The 18,670-nt window shown below is 39.1% G+C and overlaps 1 protein-coding gene across 1 annotated transcript; it reads right to left on the bottom strand.

Annotated features, from left to right (window-relative positions):
- Positions 1–1,285: 1,285 nt before the first annotated feature.
- LOC117297519 lies at positions 1,286–18,601 on the bottom strand. Its single transcript, XM_033780603.1, has 6 exons — positions 18,406–18,601; positions 16,189–16,488; positions 9,474–9,530; positions 8,140–8,412; positions 4,055–4,280; positions 1,286–1,959 (listed from the first exon to the last, which is right to left on the bottom strand). Exons 1-6 carry the CDS (start codon positions 18,470–18,472, stop codon positions 1,896–1,898), a joined length of 987 nt encoding a protein of 328 aa, XP_033636494.1. The 5' UTR covers positions 18,473–18,601; the 3' UTR covers positions 1,286–1,895.
- Between the last annotated feature and the right edge of the window lie 69 nt (positions 18,602–18,670).

Genomic DNA, 18,670 nt, shown 5'->3' with positions numbered 1-18,670 from the left:
AAATTCAAGCATTTGAAAGCAGACAACTAGTGGGACAAGGGTATTTTTTCTTCAATTATTCTCTTAGTTCAAATTTTCACATGTTTGATATTTTATGCATATGTTGAGATACACCAAGTGAGAAAACTGGTCTTTGACAAAAGGTGCCCAGTGCCTTTAAAATGTAACTCGCAAATGGCATATTTCTCAAAATCAATCACTAGCCCGGAGCAAACTTTCTGTGAATGCAAAGTAAATTTTGATGTCACATGGGTGTTTGCTCAGCAAATGATTCGCAGGACATGAGCACTGTCCAACTGTTGCGAACTATTTGTAGTGACTTCAAAATTGTTATCTCATTCGCAGGAAGTTTTACGGGCTTAACACCGTCTCTTCTCAGAACACACCTAATGTATGTAACAACAGTTTATATCAAAACGTATCCTTGAACTTCAAAGTAATGCATCCATTCACAAAGGGTTTTTGTTTCCTCTCAACAAATCTGTCCAATTGATTGTTGTTGTCCTTAGGTGATAAAAAGGAAAGAAAGAAAACAAAACTCTGGATCTAAATGATAGAAATGCTGTACAGTTTCTTGAAGAGAATTCAGTTTCCTCAAATGTAGCAAATTATAAAGGGGCACGTTGCCTTGGATCGGGCGAGTTGGTCCAAGAAAAGCATTTTGAAAACCGTTTGTTATGAAATGCATATGGTGGAAAGATGTTTTAAAATGATGATCCACACAAATAATTTGTCTCTAAATTGCATGGTTTTTCGTATAAATTTTTGACTCTACAAAGTTGCCGACCGTGTTAGTTTGCAAAGTAAAAGGAAAACCACGCAATTTTGGGGCATATTTGTGTGGATCATCATATTCTACTTTTAAAACATCTTTCTAACCAAATGCATTTTATAACTAACGGTTCTCAAACGCTTTTCTTAAACCAACTAGCCCAATCCAAGGCAACGTGTCCCTTTAAAAACTTTCTGTCCGCATTGAAGTTCATATCAATGTAGAAGTTCCAAGTGGTGAAATCAATAGTCTGGTCTCCGACAGTGAGGCTTGATTATTTCTTAGAAAGACCCCCTTTAAGCAGTATTTGTAACCATAGCTAGAGTCGCCTGATCAGATATGGCCCAGGTCTCTATCCTTACGTTGTAACTGGACGCCAATTGCAAAAAGACTTTGCACAATGTTGATCAAATTCTGACACTGGTGTTGTCAAGTAGACTTAAGCCTGGTTCATACATCCTGCGAATGCGAATGCAAAGCAAATTTTGACGTCACAGCCCTGTTTTTGCAGCAAATGTTTTACAAGAGTTGAGCACAAGTCAACTGTTGCCAATTATTCCTTGCCAATTTGTGACGTCAAAATTTGAATTGCATTCGCACTCGCAGGATGTATGAAGCAGCCTATATGGTTCCATTACAAATACACACTATCAGTGATAAAGAAAGCTTTCCTTTAAAGACATCAACAGTTCTGCAACCTATCCTCCGTTTCTTTCAACAGGCAGATTCTTAAGGTACAAGCCGACAGGTACACAAGTTGAAAGATCACTCTCAAAAAATATCCTTCGGTAACTCCTACTCACTCTTTCATCGAACTTCATCCAAATTTGAAATGTTGCACGTAGCTATGTAACAAGTCTTTGATGTAATTGCCGCAAGAGTGGCTTGTTCTCATCCGACACTGAATCCAATCAATTGAGAGCTCATTCAATTGGTGGATAAATCGGAGAAGCTACAACTCTACAATCATCGTTTGTGTCGTTGGAACACACAGCATGTGTCCTTCACATCGTCCGAACGTCTACTTCAAAGCACAGATTTTGTAAAACACTAATTAAAAAGACACTCAATTTCAGAATGAGGTGTATACTGTTTGCCTGGTGGTGATGTTCAGTACCTTCCTTCAGACCATTCTCTGGAAATCATGCATTGCAGCCACTTCTTCGTCTGTCTCTATCCTCAACAATCTGTAATAGGAAATGAGTATACATTTGGTTTCTGGAACTGTTTGATTGTTTTAAAGGCAATGGACACGGTTTGGTCTTAACTAAACAAATATATTAACACAAAAACTTACTTGGTAACGAGCAACGCAGAGCTGTTGTTAGTACAAAACATTGCCAGAATCGACTCCCTCTGAAGTAACATGGTTTTAGAGAAACTGGGAATTTCTCACAAAAATATTTGAATCTGAGAAAAACTTCAGGCCTGGAGCCTTTCTCGTAATTGATCTTGGCCTTTGGTGGACTAGCTCTGCTCAAGGCAGTTGATTAATATTCACTCCGAAAAAAGACTGCCGCTGTAAAAGCCCACCCCTATACACTGTGCGTAAAATGTGTGTACCTGTATCCGCATGCGTCGGTTGTTAGGCCGACAGTCTTGTAGGGTCTGTGTTGAAGCCACTGACCTCATTACTATAATGAGCGCGAAAGACGAGACCCCATTGGTCAGTGGCAGAAACATGTTTACATCAAACCACCACCAAGGCCGGACGCCCAGCAATCATAATAGGGTCCAAAGGTCATGATAAGGGAAGTGCGTGATTGGACGTCAAAATGAATAATTCATTTGCTTCACATCCTGTGTTGTCTAATAGGTCTGACGAAAGATATACGTATTCATGTGCTGCATACTAGCATATCCGAGAGCCCCCCCCCCCATTTATTCCCAATATACATGTAATTGGAATTTTTTATCATGAAACACATTAAACCCGGAAGTTACAGACCCGACAAGGCTGTCGGCCTAGTGGCCTATGCATGCGGATATTGGTACGAGTGCGGATGACTTGTGCACAGTAGTCGTACAGTGGGCATTGAGCGATGTGACAGTGGATACGATTGGGTCGTGCGGTGTGATTACCAGCCCTGATACTTCGGCTTTTAAGGGGCACGGCAGTTTTGCCTTGACTTTTTGTAAAAATTTAGGGCACCAAGGCAATTTTCAAAAATTTGGAAGGGCATCATGGCAATCATAAAAAGTTGCGAAGGGCACGACGGCAGTTTGAAAAAAAACCTCTGAGTTGCCTGTAAAAAATAGTTCTTCCAATTTTTCCATTTTCTAACTGTTACCCAATGAAAAAAGAAAGCATTCATCTAATTCAACAAAATAAAGAACAACTACTTACAATACACAATAAATAATTTTTGTTCATACGTAATCCTACTATACTATTGGTCATGCACGTTGTGTAGTTTTTCGTAGAGACGCTAAAATTCCCACGTAACTGCTCCATTTTGACACGATGTTGACAGAATAAATGCATGCGGTGCGCGACAACTATGCTGTACATGATGGTACATCATATGTACCTAGCATGGGGAAAACAACTATCCCAGCATGCACAGACACGTCGAGTCTTTGTCTCAAGGCGTTTAGTGTTGGTTCGCGTAATTACACCACTAGAGGGCGTTTAATCTCATGCTATCGCTTTGTTCCGAAACACCCTCTAGCGTTCGATGTTTCGAGTATTTTTTTGTCGCACGCAAAGAACAACGACTAACGGGCCTGAAATCTGCTATTGTGCCTTACACTGTACGTGCGTGAAATTGGGGTCTATTTCGTTGCGTGAAATTTACACAGACATCGGGACTTTTTGGCTTATTTTCGAACTTTGACCATTGAATATAATTTGTTTTCGGGAGGAAGGGCACGGCGGCAATGATGAGAAAAGGGCACGGCAATCATTGCTGTGAAAAATTGGGTTTTTGAAGGGCATTGCGGCAATCGGTATCAGGGCTGGATTACACATGCTAAGCACAGTGTATACGGGTGGGTTTACAGCGGTGTCTTCTCGGAGGGATTAATGCGACTGCCTTGAGCACTACTGGCGGCCCCTTTAAAAGTTTCTCATAGACTTTAAGATTTTCCAATGGAAGTGCCCTTTGCAATACGAAAATTTGCCTTGCCTTCTCAGAATTGAAATTCCAGGCCAGCAATACTATGCAAAAATGCCAACCCAAATTAAGGGAATGTTCAATAGATGACGGTCAGTGAATCTGTTAAACCTTTGTTAGACCGTCATAAAATGCCCAAGTTAAAGCTCAGGATCACTTGGCCTACCTCTGAGATCTCCTCCTCAAGTAGCTTTTGTAGCGTTTGTACGCCAGCACAGACATAGCGAAGGAAACAAAGACGATGCTGAAGGCCAGCACAAGCCCCTGCCCTACACTGCTGACATGGAGGCCCTTGTACCGGGTCGGCTCTGTAGGAAGCATCTTGGATGTTACTGGAAGGGTTCGATCGACGACTGCCGCTGATGAGGAGGAGCAGCGCCTTTGCATTGAATCTGGAAAGTGAATGACAACGAATGGTAACTCAATTAAAGGGTTTTGATACTTTTTTTGTTGTCTTTTTGTAGATCAAGCTTGTGGCCATGACATGAATCTCTACTCACTGTTCTACTCAGGCATGAGAATGGGTGATGATAAAAAAACAGGAAAAAAATTCAGTTGATCGGAAATGTCAATATTCCATCAATTTTGTGTGCGAAGCGCGCAGCGCGAAGTCCCTTACGGCCGGGGTTCAGGGCCCGCTTAAGGGCCCTGGGAGCTCTGGGTATTTTAGAAGCTCTGTGGTGGTCTCTGATGCATTTCTGACACCTATTTTTCCAGGTAGAAGTGAGCTACTTTTGTGTGATTTTTCCTTTTTGTTATTTTAATAATAGGTTTAAGGGAAAATAAGGAATTTAAAGCTCAAACAATTCAAACAATTTTGGGTTCGCCTGCGATTTTGTAACAATTCCGGAAAAAGAAAGGAAAAAAATAAATAATAGTAATAATATTTTAATTTTTCTGACGATCTTATCCCGTATTTCTGCCCTTGAAAATGCTTTTTTCTCACCAACAACCATTTTTATAGGTTCTTGATTTGAAATTCGGTTGTGTAAATGAAATTCTTTTGCAATTAAATGTTTGTGATTTTAACGATCCGTCGGCGACGCACATTTTAAAATATATATATAGGCCTATATATCTGGCGAGAGCGATGTGTTTTTGAGAAAGAGGTTGTTATTCAGCATAGGGTATAACTGGAACGAGGTTGAGATTAGACCCCAACATAGAAATAGAACCAATGAAGAAAGCACGGGTCCGGACGTACAGTGTCTTCGCTGGTTCCCAATATATCATTCGCTGGTTGTGAGGCAATAACAGGTACCAGTTTTCCATGGCCTGCCGGCGATCTCAGATTCGTGCCGCGCCGCTCATTGGTTCGTGTACAAACCTGCACGTACACAGTACACAGTACACATGGTACAAACACGTGCATTGTTTTTTCAGTAGACTTTCAAAAGTCTCCACACGTGTTATCTTTGCTGCAGCAGCAAGCGCATTACACGCAAACATTAATGAACCGTACCACTATAAACGAAGCAAGAAATGAGGCAAGTTTATACATGTACATCTGTCGCTGCTGCTGCATGCATGCGCGATGCCAGGAAGACCACAAGCCGTAAACTGGGCCAGTTGCTGGACGGCAATTTATTGTTTAGTTTTTAGGTGCCGTTTTTTTCATGAACGCCGTACGTGTGGATCCGCGATAATAACAATTACAAAGGTAAACTGACATTGTCTGACTAGAGAAGAGGGATTAGAGAAATCCAAATGTATACCCCCAAAAACCTACCCCCCGAATTTTATAGCAAATTCACATCGAACTCGGAGACCACAATTTTGAAAGGAAAAAAACCGGAATTCCGGTTTAAACCGGAAGATTCTCATGCCTGACTACTCTCTAATTCCTAGAGATCAGCCAAATATCCTGCTTCTGGGTACAGCTCAATCTTGTGGGTTAAAAACACAGATCTTCCAGGCTGACTGACCTAGACACTGGAGACTATTGGTAATGGTCACAGACCCGTCTTTTCACCTGCATGCATAAACATGCATAAAATAACAAACCTGTGAAAATTTTAGCTCAATTGGTAGTCGAGATAATAATGAAAGAAAAAACACCCTTGTCACACAAAGTTGTGTGCTTTCAGATGCTTTATTTCAAGACCTCAAAATCTAATTCTAAAGTCTCAAAATCAAATTTGTGAAAAATTACTTTTTTCTCGAGAACTGCGTTCCATGTACTTCAGCGGGAGCCGATTCTCACAATGTTTTATATACTATCAACCTCTCCCCATCACTCGTTACCAAGTTACTTAGTAAGGTTTTATGCTAATTATTTTGAGTAATTACCAATAGTGCCCACTGCCTTTAAGCCCCCAACACAATCAATAACCCTGTTCCAATTTAATAGTAAAAAGCCTGAACTCAACATTGATTTTCCTGTAGTGCAGGAGACTGTTATTTAAACACAAGGTGGCAGCAGACAAACTTGGCAGCTTTCCACTGTTTCGCACATCATGTAGTTAAACCACACTTCGATAGATTTGCAGTTCTGATCAAACTGAGGGATCCCTCTGCCCCCCCCCCCCCCCCTTTCCCAACCTGCTGGATCCAACCATAGTGAAGGACACTAGTTTGCTTTAAACACACAACATTTTTTTCTTAGCAGTACAAATTTAAATAATTTTGAACAAAGACAAATTTACTAAAGCAGGACCTGAATCTCCAACCTCGGACTAATGTGCAGGCCCTCTACCAACTGAGCTATCTCAAGTTGGTGGTTTCCCTATGTTGTCAATATCTTTGTTCGGGTGCAAATCAGAATCACTAAGTCGGCACACTGATCCGGAGGTTGAATTTCAAGTCCCACTCTAGTAAATTTGTCAATGTTCAACCCAAAATTATCAGAAACAAAGGCCTGATACTTCACGGAGGCAATGGAGGCGATTGCCTCCGTTGCCCCTTGTCATTGCCTTGGTGCCCTTGAAATGCTCAAGTAGAAATTTACAATTTCCTCATAGGTGCCCTTTGCCAAAGAAAAAATGCCTTGGTGCCCTTGCCCTTTCAAAAACGAAGCATACAGCCCTGGAAACATTACTGGGTAAATTCTTGCATAATATAAATGAAACTCTATCAGGGAGAACATCAATGCTGCCACCAGGATAATCCTTATCTTAAATAACCACACTACAGGGTACGCTGTCCAATATGCAATTCAATATTTTTCGTGGTTGCGTAATCATAAACCCATCTGTTATCTCCATCCTGTTTATGGTGTGGATTACGCGACAAATTGGTTTGTGATGAAATGTTTCCGTTTTAGTAACCTCCACACAGTTTTTTGCTAGAAAAAAAAGTATTCATTTATAGCCCTGTTCCATAGAGTTATAAAAACTAGAGGCACTCGCCTACATGATACGCGGCCCAGCATGCGCGTATGGCCATTTTGTAAGTTGACAAAACAGCATCGCCTAGCGTCCAATAAACACAAACTCCAACGTGTACTTCATATTCAACGCGCGTACAGAATGGCGCGCATGTCTCCTTGCAGTCCCATCGCGTTTGTGCAAGAAGCATCACCAGTGCACCCTCTTGTTCTTATAACAACTCTGTGCCCTTTTCACACTACTTAACTTCCCAGGGGGCAACCATGGGAACAGACTACCAGCTCTTTCACAATAGGATAACTTTCGTCCATGATCTACCCTGTCAAATAAGCACATCCCTTGGAATAGCCACCCCTGCTCTGGAAGAAGGGTAGGCAGTAAACCCTGGGGTATTGTGCAACCAGAACCCTGTGGAGTATGGACCCAGACGGGGCAGTGTGAACGTGCACCAGGATGACCAAAGGAAAAAAAAACAACCTCTTTGGGCCTCCCCAGGGTTGTATTCCACAGGGGTAAGCAATACAGTGTGAAAAGGGTTCATTCGTTCGTTTGAATGATCTTCCCATCAAGGGAACTCGGCAAACTCCCACAAAGGGATATAAACACCAAGTTGGCAACAGCCAGTCTCTCTCATACAATCATTGGTTTAACCTCTATGATTATGAACTACACAAATCAAGAAATTGTGATTCATTAACTAGATGACAATATTTATTCTCTATTTTTTCAGAGTCATTGTGAAATCAGCATTTACATTAGCTGGGGGATTCGAAGCCACAACCTTGTGATTGCAAGTCCTGCAGTCTAACAACTTGACCATAGTGTCATACTCATAACCAGAGGGAGGATGTCTTTTATGGTGATTGGGGGGGGGGGGAGGGGTGAGGGGGGATGAAGGGGTTAGGGTGCTTCTTATCTCTCTTACCTTCTGTCTTTCTGACAATTCCTGCAGACTGAATGTTATTATTGCCATCGCTACACTCTACCACCAGATCCAGAATGTCACCCTTGAATAGTAAGGAACCACTCATGGGCAGGTTCCCTTCCCGGAATGTCTCTGTTCGATGCTGTGTCGTCATGGCATTTGACGTGTAAAACAAAACGCAGCTCATCTGCGGCAAAGAGGGACGGAAGCTCCACCACTGCACACTGTTGTTGTTATCCCCAAGCGTTGCCTGGTTACAGAGTAACATTTGTCCTGTTTTGGGCCAGGGGAAAGACAGGGGGAACTTGTTATATTGTAGGTTATACTGTAGGAGCTGTTCATATTACAAATTATTTGTCAGAAACGACACCCTTTGAAGTAATGTACTTTTAGAGAAACTTTTGCACCCCAATATTTTAATCTGAGATAGGCTTCATTCAAGCATTAAGCCTACTACGCAATGTATTTCAGGCATCTGAAAGCATACAATTCTATGCTACAAGGTTGTTTTTGTTTTTCTTGTCATTTTCTGGCAACTTTGATGACCAGTTGAGCCCATCCTTTCACAGGTTTGTTATTTTATAAATGCTTTTTGTGATACACAATTACCAAAAGTGTACTTTACCTTTAGTAACCCACATTGACAGAGAGCTTCACAATAAGACAAGTGTGTAGGCCTACATCAATAATTTCTTCTTTAAATTGTAATGTAAAACCTATATTGATTTGTGTACTTTCATTTACAATATGATACACAAGTGTTATAAGTACTGTGACCTTTTTAAATTTTAGTTTTCTTTTAATTATATTGTTTCAATCCAACTTTATAGCATGTTTAGTACAGCTGCCTAACAAACATCAATATTACACTAATAAATAGGTATAATTTTTATTTTAACTCTATCAAACACCCACCAGCAGAAGCAACAAAAACAGGATGAATAATAGCAATTAATAATGAAAATTCATCAAGCGCACAAATCCACAAAAGGGCTTGTGGCACTGAGTAACAAAAAACAATAATCTGCGTACAGTTATCAAAATGGAAACAGAAGTCTAAGCTAAGAAAAACAGACAGTAGGGCAACAAAATAAGTCCTTGAAAACCTGACATAAGATAAGTTTTGAGAAGCGATTTACATTTTGTGGTACAAAGACAAGATCTAAGATTAAGTGGTAGAGAGTTCCAGATGCCCGGCGCAGCTGAAGAAAAAGACCCATCACCCCAGGAGTGTCGAGACTTGGGTTCAATATTGTTCTAAGCACGGAACTGGATCTACAAGTACATGTACCATTCTAAATGAATTTATACGATTGTTCATCGATCTGACTTACCATTACTTGGATAATATGGTGGACTACTCTGGGAGCACACTTTACTAATACTTGGCCCTGAAACAGAAAAAGTAAACAACAAAATTAATATCAGACATCATCCATGTAGTTTATAGTTCATCTTGGAACTTAGATTCTCAAATTATCCCCTGTGGTCTACTGCCTGGCCTAATGCCAGTTAAAACACATGAGGACCAAATCCAATACATCTCAACCATTGGAATGTACTTTGGACTAGCGAGATGACCAAGCTACTGGTCCTGGTAGCCAGTCACTGAACAATTTAAGGGCAATCTCTGGTCAGCATTTTTAAAAGGTAGATTGGTTATTTAGAAGAGGAGTGGTTGCCAATCTTCAGGGAGGGGGGCACTGTTTTTCACACTTGGTATACTCCAGAGAAATATTTATAACTTTCCATTTAAAATATGTTTTCAATGCAAGTCCATCCTAAACGAGGCTAAAGCCACTCTTGGTTGGGGCTTACAAGAAAATAAAAGGATAGGCCTACAGATAATAACTTAGGCTAGGGGCCACAAACCTACATTTGTATGATCATGATGACAATGACATCCTCCTTTAAAACAAAACAATTTAATGATATGTTCACAGTTTGGTTGTAAAATGGAGATGATTACTAGTCTACGGTGTAATAAAATTTTAAATGTTGAAGGTGTACATGTAACTCCACACTTGTTTTGCTGTATTTAGCCCAGTTCTACATAGCCTTGACATGACAAAGTACAATACCAGTCCCCAGCAAGAATTTAGCAGGGCAGCTGCTGGTACATTTGTACTGTACATGTACCTCAAATTCATTGCACTACTGGGTCTGAATTAGGGTATTCTTGTAAACAACAAGTAAGGCTAGCCACATGTACCTAGCCATCTGTGCACCCAACTGTTGATTTGTAAAAAATAAAACCACTGCAATGTCAAAGCATTATCAGACAGGATATTTGGCACTTAGGCCTAATGGGAAAAAAAGAGGCGAACTTAATTGAGCAAAAGGGCTAACCTTAATATAGGCCTACATAATGGTATAGGCTTTGATAGACTTTTCAGGCTATAAAAAAGTAGCCCACCAGACTATGCCTCTTGCCCGAGGAAGTTTTAGTAGACCAGATTTTAAACATTGTATGCTGTCATTATGACCGAAAGATATGATTGAATGGTAGCAATCACAAACATAAAAGTGAAACGAAGTAACATTCATACAGCAAAAATAAATTACACATCTTAAAGTTGTACTATTTATTCACATCTGAAAAGGAAGCAATAAATGAGCGTAACATGTACGTATAGGCCTGAGCAAGTATTTTGCCCAGTTTTTAGAAGCCCACTAGGTAAATTGAGGGGAAGCATGGGGCCAACAGCATTGGTTACAATGCATGCCAGGTTAGTGTACTAGGATGAGCACTAAACTCCTTGGTATGTGGTGAAACTTTACATTTGTCATGTGACAACCATTTTCCAGGAAGGCTGAATGAAAACAACAAAAAAGCGACGGGAAAAAAAAACATGTCCTTAATGTGCCAACAAATTTCAATGGTCCTTGGCTACTACGTGCATGTATGTGGATTGGGAGATCTTGCATTATTTACAGAGACTTTCCGCACAGTAAATCCATGAATAGATGACCATGGGAGGAGCAGAGATTACAAACAAAGCTATTCTTCTAAATTTTCAATGTGGAGTGTTGTGACTATTGTGGCTTCACTAAGCTGTCAATGTACTATGATCTAACCATGGGGGTAGGAAGAACCAAACTAGCAAACAACAACCCCAGTAGTCAGTGACAAGCAATCATTGCACCATTACACATTTGGAACATGGTTTTAAAACTATGTGTAGTGTCACTAGTTTATTGCTCCATGCTGCCACCAGCAACAATACACTTTGACGGGATATATGTCAGCCATTCCATTGTGACTCGCGTGACAATCTCACTGGTTTTTCAACTTTTGAAAGATCTATACTCCAAAATATAACACATGGCTCTCATGTAACTCAATTTATATAAACTCAGTGAAGAGCCCTATAACAAAAAATAAAAAAGGAAAACAAATTGTGTAGGTATCATGTTTTTATAGGAGTTCCAAAAATGTGACTCGCGTGACTGCCAAAAAATGAAAGGTGTTGCATCCCTGTATGCCATTGCCCAGTCGTGAGAACTCAGAGGAACTTTTTAGTTCCAGATCACTTTTTTTTTAAGTACAAGAGAAGCACTATATTATACAATAAAAAGTACAAAATAAAAAGTTTTAATAAAATAGAAAATTTGTTAAATGCAACGTGACTCGCGTGACAGAAGTTTGTGACTCGCGTGACAAGTGAGAAAATATACAATAACTAAACAGGATACTGCATAACAAGAACATTTTATTTCATTCAGAACACTCAGAACTTGAAATTGAATCTTTTCATAAAAGGAAGAAACACCTGAAGCAACATTTAAAGGAAAAATAATCTGAACAGGCTTTGACTTAAACATAGTAATGTTGGGGTGGTTCTGAAAAGAATTGGTGGTTTAACAACACTGTCTGGTCGAAACGTTGAGTTGTTAAACCACCGGTTCTTTTCAGAACCACGCAAACCTATAGAGAGAACCCTTACTAGAAATTATTATATTGTTTTGTGATTGGGTAAAGGACTTTTTTCTCACTATGCTTGGCAGAGTGGTTAAGAAACAACAAATTTTGGTGTGAAGTTCTAATGGCATTAGACTGTGTTAGGCTGAGTACATGTAAATTCTGATAAGTAATTTCTTTATTGATGCCCCCCTCCAAATCTAACTTAAGAATACTGTCTTAAAATATCCAGTTTCATCAAATATTTTTGTTTGTTCTTGTTTTAAGTTTATCATTCCTTGTATTATTTAAATAATGCAGGTAAATTATTCAGATGTGAGCACATTGTACAGTGCAGTATGCAGTGTACATGTAGTTCAACATGATCTGCTGACAGTGTGCCAAGTTATAATTGTACACTAATAATTCCTTGTTCTAACAAAAAATTGGGCATAGTAGTATGTTCCAGTGGGTAGAAGGCCTAAGTAAAAAAAACTAATTAATTCTTGAAAGACCCTTTGAAAAGACCACTATTATGAGAGAGAAGAAAAAAAATGTTATGGGTCTATAATAGAAAAAATACTATAATCATTGTTTTTGTGACTCGCGTGACAGTAAAACGAGGGTAAAAATTAACTCCCATTTTTCAAAAGTTAATAGTTCAAAAAGGCATATTTAATTTTGGCGGTCCTTACTAATGACTCTTTGTTGTTTATACATAATGATTAAATCTGAACACCTATTGCTTCATGATTTTTTTTTCAAAACCTGAATTTCAAGGATTTTTCAGACTTTTGTGTACACTTTTTACCCTTTACTCCCAAGGCTGTCGCAAAAAAAATAAAGAATATTTTTATAAAGTCTTTTTAGAAGAAGAAGCACTAGGTGTTCTTGTTCCAAAATAAATGTAAAAACTTCAACAATAACCATTTTAAATTTTTCACTATGAAGCGCAAATACCACGGAATGGCTGATGTAGATTATTAGTAAAATATTATGTACTCAAAGTGATTTTTTATGAACATTATATTAACATTACATGTATGTTGAACATTTTGTTGAAAACAAACTTGCATAGCATGAAGATACTTGAGTTTGCAAGTTGTATCACCCCACAAATTGTTAACAATGTGCGAACTGACAGCATGTACATGTCTGTAGCATAAATTAGGCATTTAGTGAGTATCTGTTTTTCCCTTTTAAAGTTATGGTTTTTATTTGTGATAATCCTCAAATAAATTGTTTCAAATTTTTGTTTATAATGTACACTGTAGCTTATTAAGCAAGCTAGAACAAAATCCAATTCATAATGAACACTTTTGTTGACCATGCCTGGCAAAAGTACTTTTGTTTTAGAACCTTTACCATTTTAAATTTGGTTGTTTCCTCCTTGAAAAATAAATACGTGAGATTCCAGGCATGAGATAACTAACTAATGACCGGAAGCAACAACTGTACTAAACAACATTATCATTGTGCAACATGTACATTTGTAGTGACACTGTTCATGTCTGTTGAGAACTCATTGAGAATGCTGATGACAATTGTTGAAGTGAAGATAGCGTACATGTCCATGGATGACTCAAGTATTGAAAGTACAACTACAATGCAAAGTGAGACATTCAGGCAGATGAAAATTTGCATGGTGAAGATACAATCAAGTGAGGTTTCCGGAGAGTCAGAGACCACCATGTAATAATCTCTTGCGGTGGTTCTGAGAAGAGCCAGTGGTTTTAAACAACACCAAAGCAATGATCAGAACATCAAACAGTGAGAACATCCTTTTAAAACCGCTGATTTTTTCTTCCCAGAACCACCACAGCCTGAAAGTGATTCTTACAGTGTCTCTACAAACTTCATGTTTGTACTGTCTGGACTTGGGTAATTCTATTAATCTTTGCAGAAATGAGAGCACAATTTGAAACAAGTGGTGTTACTCTGTGGCAACTGGCAAGATTTAAAAGAGAGTCATGACTTGGTTTGACATCAGTGGTCCACTGGCCAAATGCCAGAAGGGCCAGTCAGAAAACTCTCCAAGTAATCCGGCTGACTCGTTCAGTGTGAAAAGCATTTAAAAGTACCTGTACACTGTATCGAACTAGTGAAAAAGCTGAAAGACTAGCAGGCCTTTGCTGTTGCAGGGGCACTTCCTTCTGGTAAGGGGCATTGAGGATAATGTGAATTTGCACAGGAACCTTGCAAAGGGCATTTAATCATGGGGCACAACGACAAATGCTGTGGGTGCCTTGAGTTACTTTGTGGCCTGGACGTTTTGTGGACTAGTGAAATGATAACCTACATGTAACTGGTCCAGTGGTCCTGCTGGCTAGCCATTGAAAAAGTTAAGGACCCGTGTACATTGCAGTAGTTCAAATGGAGATTTAGATAGCGTTTTGGAAAATTTAGTATTTGGGAAGGTTTCTAATGTACATCCTCCATACATGTAGTTTACATGTATTGCTGTGCAAAGGCACCAAAGGAATTGCTACTGAACAAAGTGATTGTGAAAGTACTTGGACTATGTGGAGTGACAAGCAAGATTCCTTTGAAGTACAGTATTAACACTGCACTATGAATGAACACTGAATAGTGAAGTTTAATATGTGCAGTCATCTGGCTTCAATTTAATTCCAATAATATACACTGAATGATTGAATGATAGCATTATACAAGAGACTAATTTGTTAGGTATTGGACAATGTACCAAAGAATATTATTGAACATGGGCAAACCTTAATGCATTAAAATTGAAGGTGATCCAATAACTGTTTTTTTTAAAGCCATTTCGCATGCATTTTCTGGTAATGAAGATAATCCAGCGCATCTGAAAATGGCCACCTGGAGTCCAGGGCCTTTCTCAAACCTCGGCTTGGGCTCAAGCTCAGGCTAAAAGCTTTGTGAGCTGCGTACGCAGTGGAAACACAGCTCGGCCTTTAACCTGCATTTTTGAAGCAGCGCATATTGCACTCGGTGGTTAGACCACAGCAGATGGAGCCTGGAACCTGCGCCGATGCCAAAGCCAAGGTCCGAGAAAGGCCCCTGATATCTCACTGAAGCAACAGAGGCAATAGACCGATCCATTAGGCTCTGCCCACGACGCACATGTGAGCAAGAACACGTGAGCCTCTCCAATGCCTTTCTGCACAACTCTGCTGCGCGGGCCAAGCATTCGCACACGCATGTCGGACCTTATTTGTTGGACCTTCGTTGTGTTGTGATGGGTCAATACGCAATGGGGCGGAGCTTAATGGATCGGTCTATTCAGGAAAACATGACCTTGAGATGGGAATATTGTTGAGGCATGCCAAGAGTGAGGCTGAAAAGGAAAATCTGCATCTAAGCCTAGAAGCAATCTATGAAACAAATTTGTAGTGTGCATTTGAAAATCAACAACTGTCATCTCAAGAAGCTGTTTATTGCCGTCGAAAAATTTTGAGTTAAAAGGTTTTTGAGGAAGGTTGAATTTGTTCCCCTTGGGAAAAAACCTGTTTAAATGAGTTGGCACTTGAGTGTAACTGTAATTCAGTATCAATTTAATGAGGATGGTGATGATGATTACACCTTTTGGATGATAGGCCTTGAAGCAAAGTAGACAAATACAAAGCAATGACCAGACAGAATTAAGGTTTTGTGTTTTGGTCATTTGGTCACTCCCACCAGAGACCACCATTACAGACTGCTCACATTGAACATAAAAGAATAAAAACATCAAGTATTTGAACAAATTTCTCTGTCAGCCACAGCTGGCTATCGATCAGAGAAGATTATATCGATTACTTGAAATCCTGTCGGTTTTAAACTTTAAATAATACAAATATCTTCTCTCTGAATGTAGGAATCCATAGGAAATAGTTTTACGATATGAACATTCAATTCCATGGTTACTCATGGTTTGACAGCAGCAAAATTGTTATCAACCAGGCTGTCGGTTACCATGGCCAGCAAATCTGGGGCAACGATCTTCTTTTGATTCACTGGAAGAGCAGCTGGCGATCACAATGCATTTTCTAAGGGACAAGCTCGGGGTGATGTTTCTGTGGGTTTCCGTTCCAACTCCTTCTGTGATCCTTTCTCTATGGTTCTATGGAAAACTGGAAAAATGTCATGTGTTGTACGTCCATTCCGACATTAGTGTTATTGTCTCTTACCTGCTATAAAGGAAACCTCACTGGACTTGTGGGTGCTTCTCGATCCGTTTGGAGCCTTAGCAAAACAGATCATTTGGATAATATACTGAGCAGCCATCTGTAATCCAGGTAGATTTAAGTTTCCGGAGGGGGCTTGATACATCAGACTCGCACTAGACAATGACTGGTTTTGACGGTACACAAGATCGCAGTATACATTTTTATTGTTCATCTGGAGGTACAAAGCAATTGTCCATGTGACAGTGGTGGCATTTTCTTTTGAATCTTTCTCAACGCAAGCAAACACTTCGTCAAAATGTTCTGGGGGAAAATAAAAGGGTAAACAGTTACTCAAAATGCAGTAAAACATTGGTAGATAAGCCCTTCTCCGATGGCAGACCATTTCTTGTATTAGAAGTTATTGAGCTTTATTAAGGTAGCCTTCTTTCACTGACATAAATTGTGTTTTAAAAGTCACAACAACTTGACAATAAATGTTGCCGCAGAATCATACTAACAGTAACAATTATCACTGTAAAACTTCCAAGACTTCTAGTGTCCCCCAAAACCCAATTCAATTCATTTCAATAAAACAGTCTCTGGGCATTCAGTGTCATTCTGACTTAACAGCATTTAGTTTTTATACTAGTGCTGGCAAAACATCCACCCACTGCCTGTTTTAATTAGTGCTCAAAGTTTTAAACTTAAAACAAAAAGTTTTTAACTCTTTAAAATAACAAAGGAATTGCATGGTTTTGTTCCTTAAAAAATAATTTGGAGCAACAAAAAGAGGATTAGACTATTTTTTATAAAGACTTTGTTATTATTATTAGCTAAGTAACTAGGTGCCTGCTTTAAATTTGAATTGATTAACGTATTATGAGTAGTTGCGATAACGTAACCCTCCTCACTAAGTCGTTGGGAGGACGGTTACGTTATCGCAGTTATGAGAAGCCCATCATCATGTGATTTCCAGCTTTTTATAACTCGTAATTAGTATTTTTGTCATTTGGGCAGTTTTTGGAAGCCAATGGCTGCTCTAAAAAACTTAGTCAGTCAGAGTAAATTAAAATTTACTAGGGCGAGGCCAAACAAAAACTAAATAACATTGCAATTACTAAACACTGCATCCATTTTCCTCGACACGACAGTATGCAAAGCAAGATCAACCATCATTCATCAAAAAGTTGAAACTCAAAGTCACAGACAAAGTGATGGCATGGTGGGGGGGGGGGCACTGGCTGGCCAGGCTGAGTTAAGATTGGGCCTTTTTTGATACCATTGGAAAGGGGATGGCAAGAGCAAACCAATGGTGTTTATTTTATTTCAATAGCTTGTATAATGGGGAAGCTAAGCTCATTTAAACATGGCAGAGGGCGTTTTGAGTCTGTCAATTTCTTACTGATTAAAAGAGTGTGGAAACTGCTCCTGATTTATTCATAAGAGCATATCAGACATAATAAAATTGACAAAATTGATTTCGGTATTCACATCAATGGGAAAATAATTTTTTTTAAACATAGTTACCAAGTATTTTATTAAAAATAGTATCAATTCATTAGAGTAATTTTATTTACTTCTCTGTTTAATATGACGCAAATTTTAAGCCCTTTTTCAATTTGGAAAGTTAAAATAAACATTGCCAAATATGTCTTCAAATTCCGCACGAAAAACTTATTATTATTTTTTTTTTACATTTTTTATAATTTGTTTGTCTATCTTATTAAACAAATAGTAATAAAAGTCAAGTTTAAAATATGTATGTAACCTCGAACAATGGAAAGAAGCTAAAAAAGGCCATCAGAACATAATTTATTTCAACCCTATCTGATTCTGAATTATTAAACCCAATATCCCCGGGCGGACGTCGCCACCAGTTGTTTATTATTCGGTCTATTTTTTCGGTCTATCAGCGATTTGCGCAATCTTTCAAAGACTGGTGTCCACACTCACGCGGCAACGCTTGTTGATAAGCTATTTTTAAGTCAGGGGACACGACCATCGAAAATTTGTGCAGACACAGTCTGTCGGATAGTCTTGGTGGGGGATCCGGAAATCAGAGAAACAGTGTGACCTCTACGTTCATTACACATACCAAAATAAAGGGAAGAACTGAAATAGATAACAGGCATAAATTACCTATTTGCTTCAACAATATAAATTTAACATTTCTCACGAAACTGGTGTAACACTTTTTACCCCAAAACGATTATACTGTGAAAACAATGAGAAACCTACCGGGACTGCTTGCAGAAGAGCACATTTTTATCACGAAACTAAAACAAATTGCCGTCACCAAGAGCATTCTGCTAACGCAACTACATCAGTTGCTTAGTCCAAACAATGGACGAGAACATAACACCAATCAAACTTGCAACAAAGGTAGAAAAACAAGGGACTTTTGCCCCCTAAAAATAGTCACGACATACCTAGTGCCTAGGTAGGTAGCAGTAAATTGCGCTGGTACTACTCCGATGGAAAATTCTAATTTGAACACAGCAGC

This window comes from Asterias rubens, chromosome 12, assembly GCF_902459465.1.
Source record: "Asterias rubens chromosome 12, eAstRub1.3, whole genome shotgun sequence".
In the NCBI taxonomy this organism is placed as follows: Eukaryota; Metazoa; Echinodermata; class Asteroidea; order Forcipulatida; family Asteriidae; genus Asterias; species Asterias rubens.
The sequence above is the reverse complement of the archived record's forward strand: the minus strand, read 5'-3'. Positions and strand labels throughout refer to the sequence as shown.

What these genes read in the sequence shown, in the direction of transcription:
- LOC117297519 (XM_033780603.1), bottom strand. Translation starts at nt 18,472, where the DNA reads ATGCTCTTGGTGACGGCAATTTGTTTTAGTTTCGTGATAAAAATGTGC. An exon ending in TGAGGTTTCCTTTATAGCAG is followed by an intron (nt 9,531 to 16,188) that starts GTAAGAGACAAT and finishes TTTCTGTTTCAG; the next exon opens with GGCCAAGTATTAGTAAAGTG. An exon ending in ACCATATTATCCAAGTAATG is followed by an intron (nt 8,413 to 9,473) that starts GTAAGTCAGATC and finishes GGCCCAAAACAG; the next exon opens with GACAAATGTTACTCTGTAAC.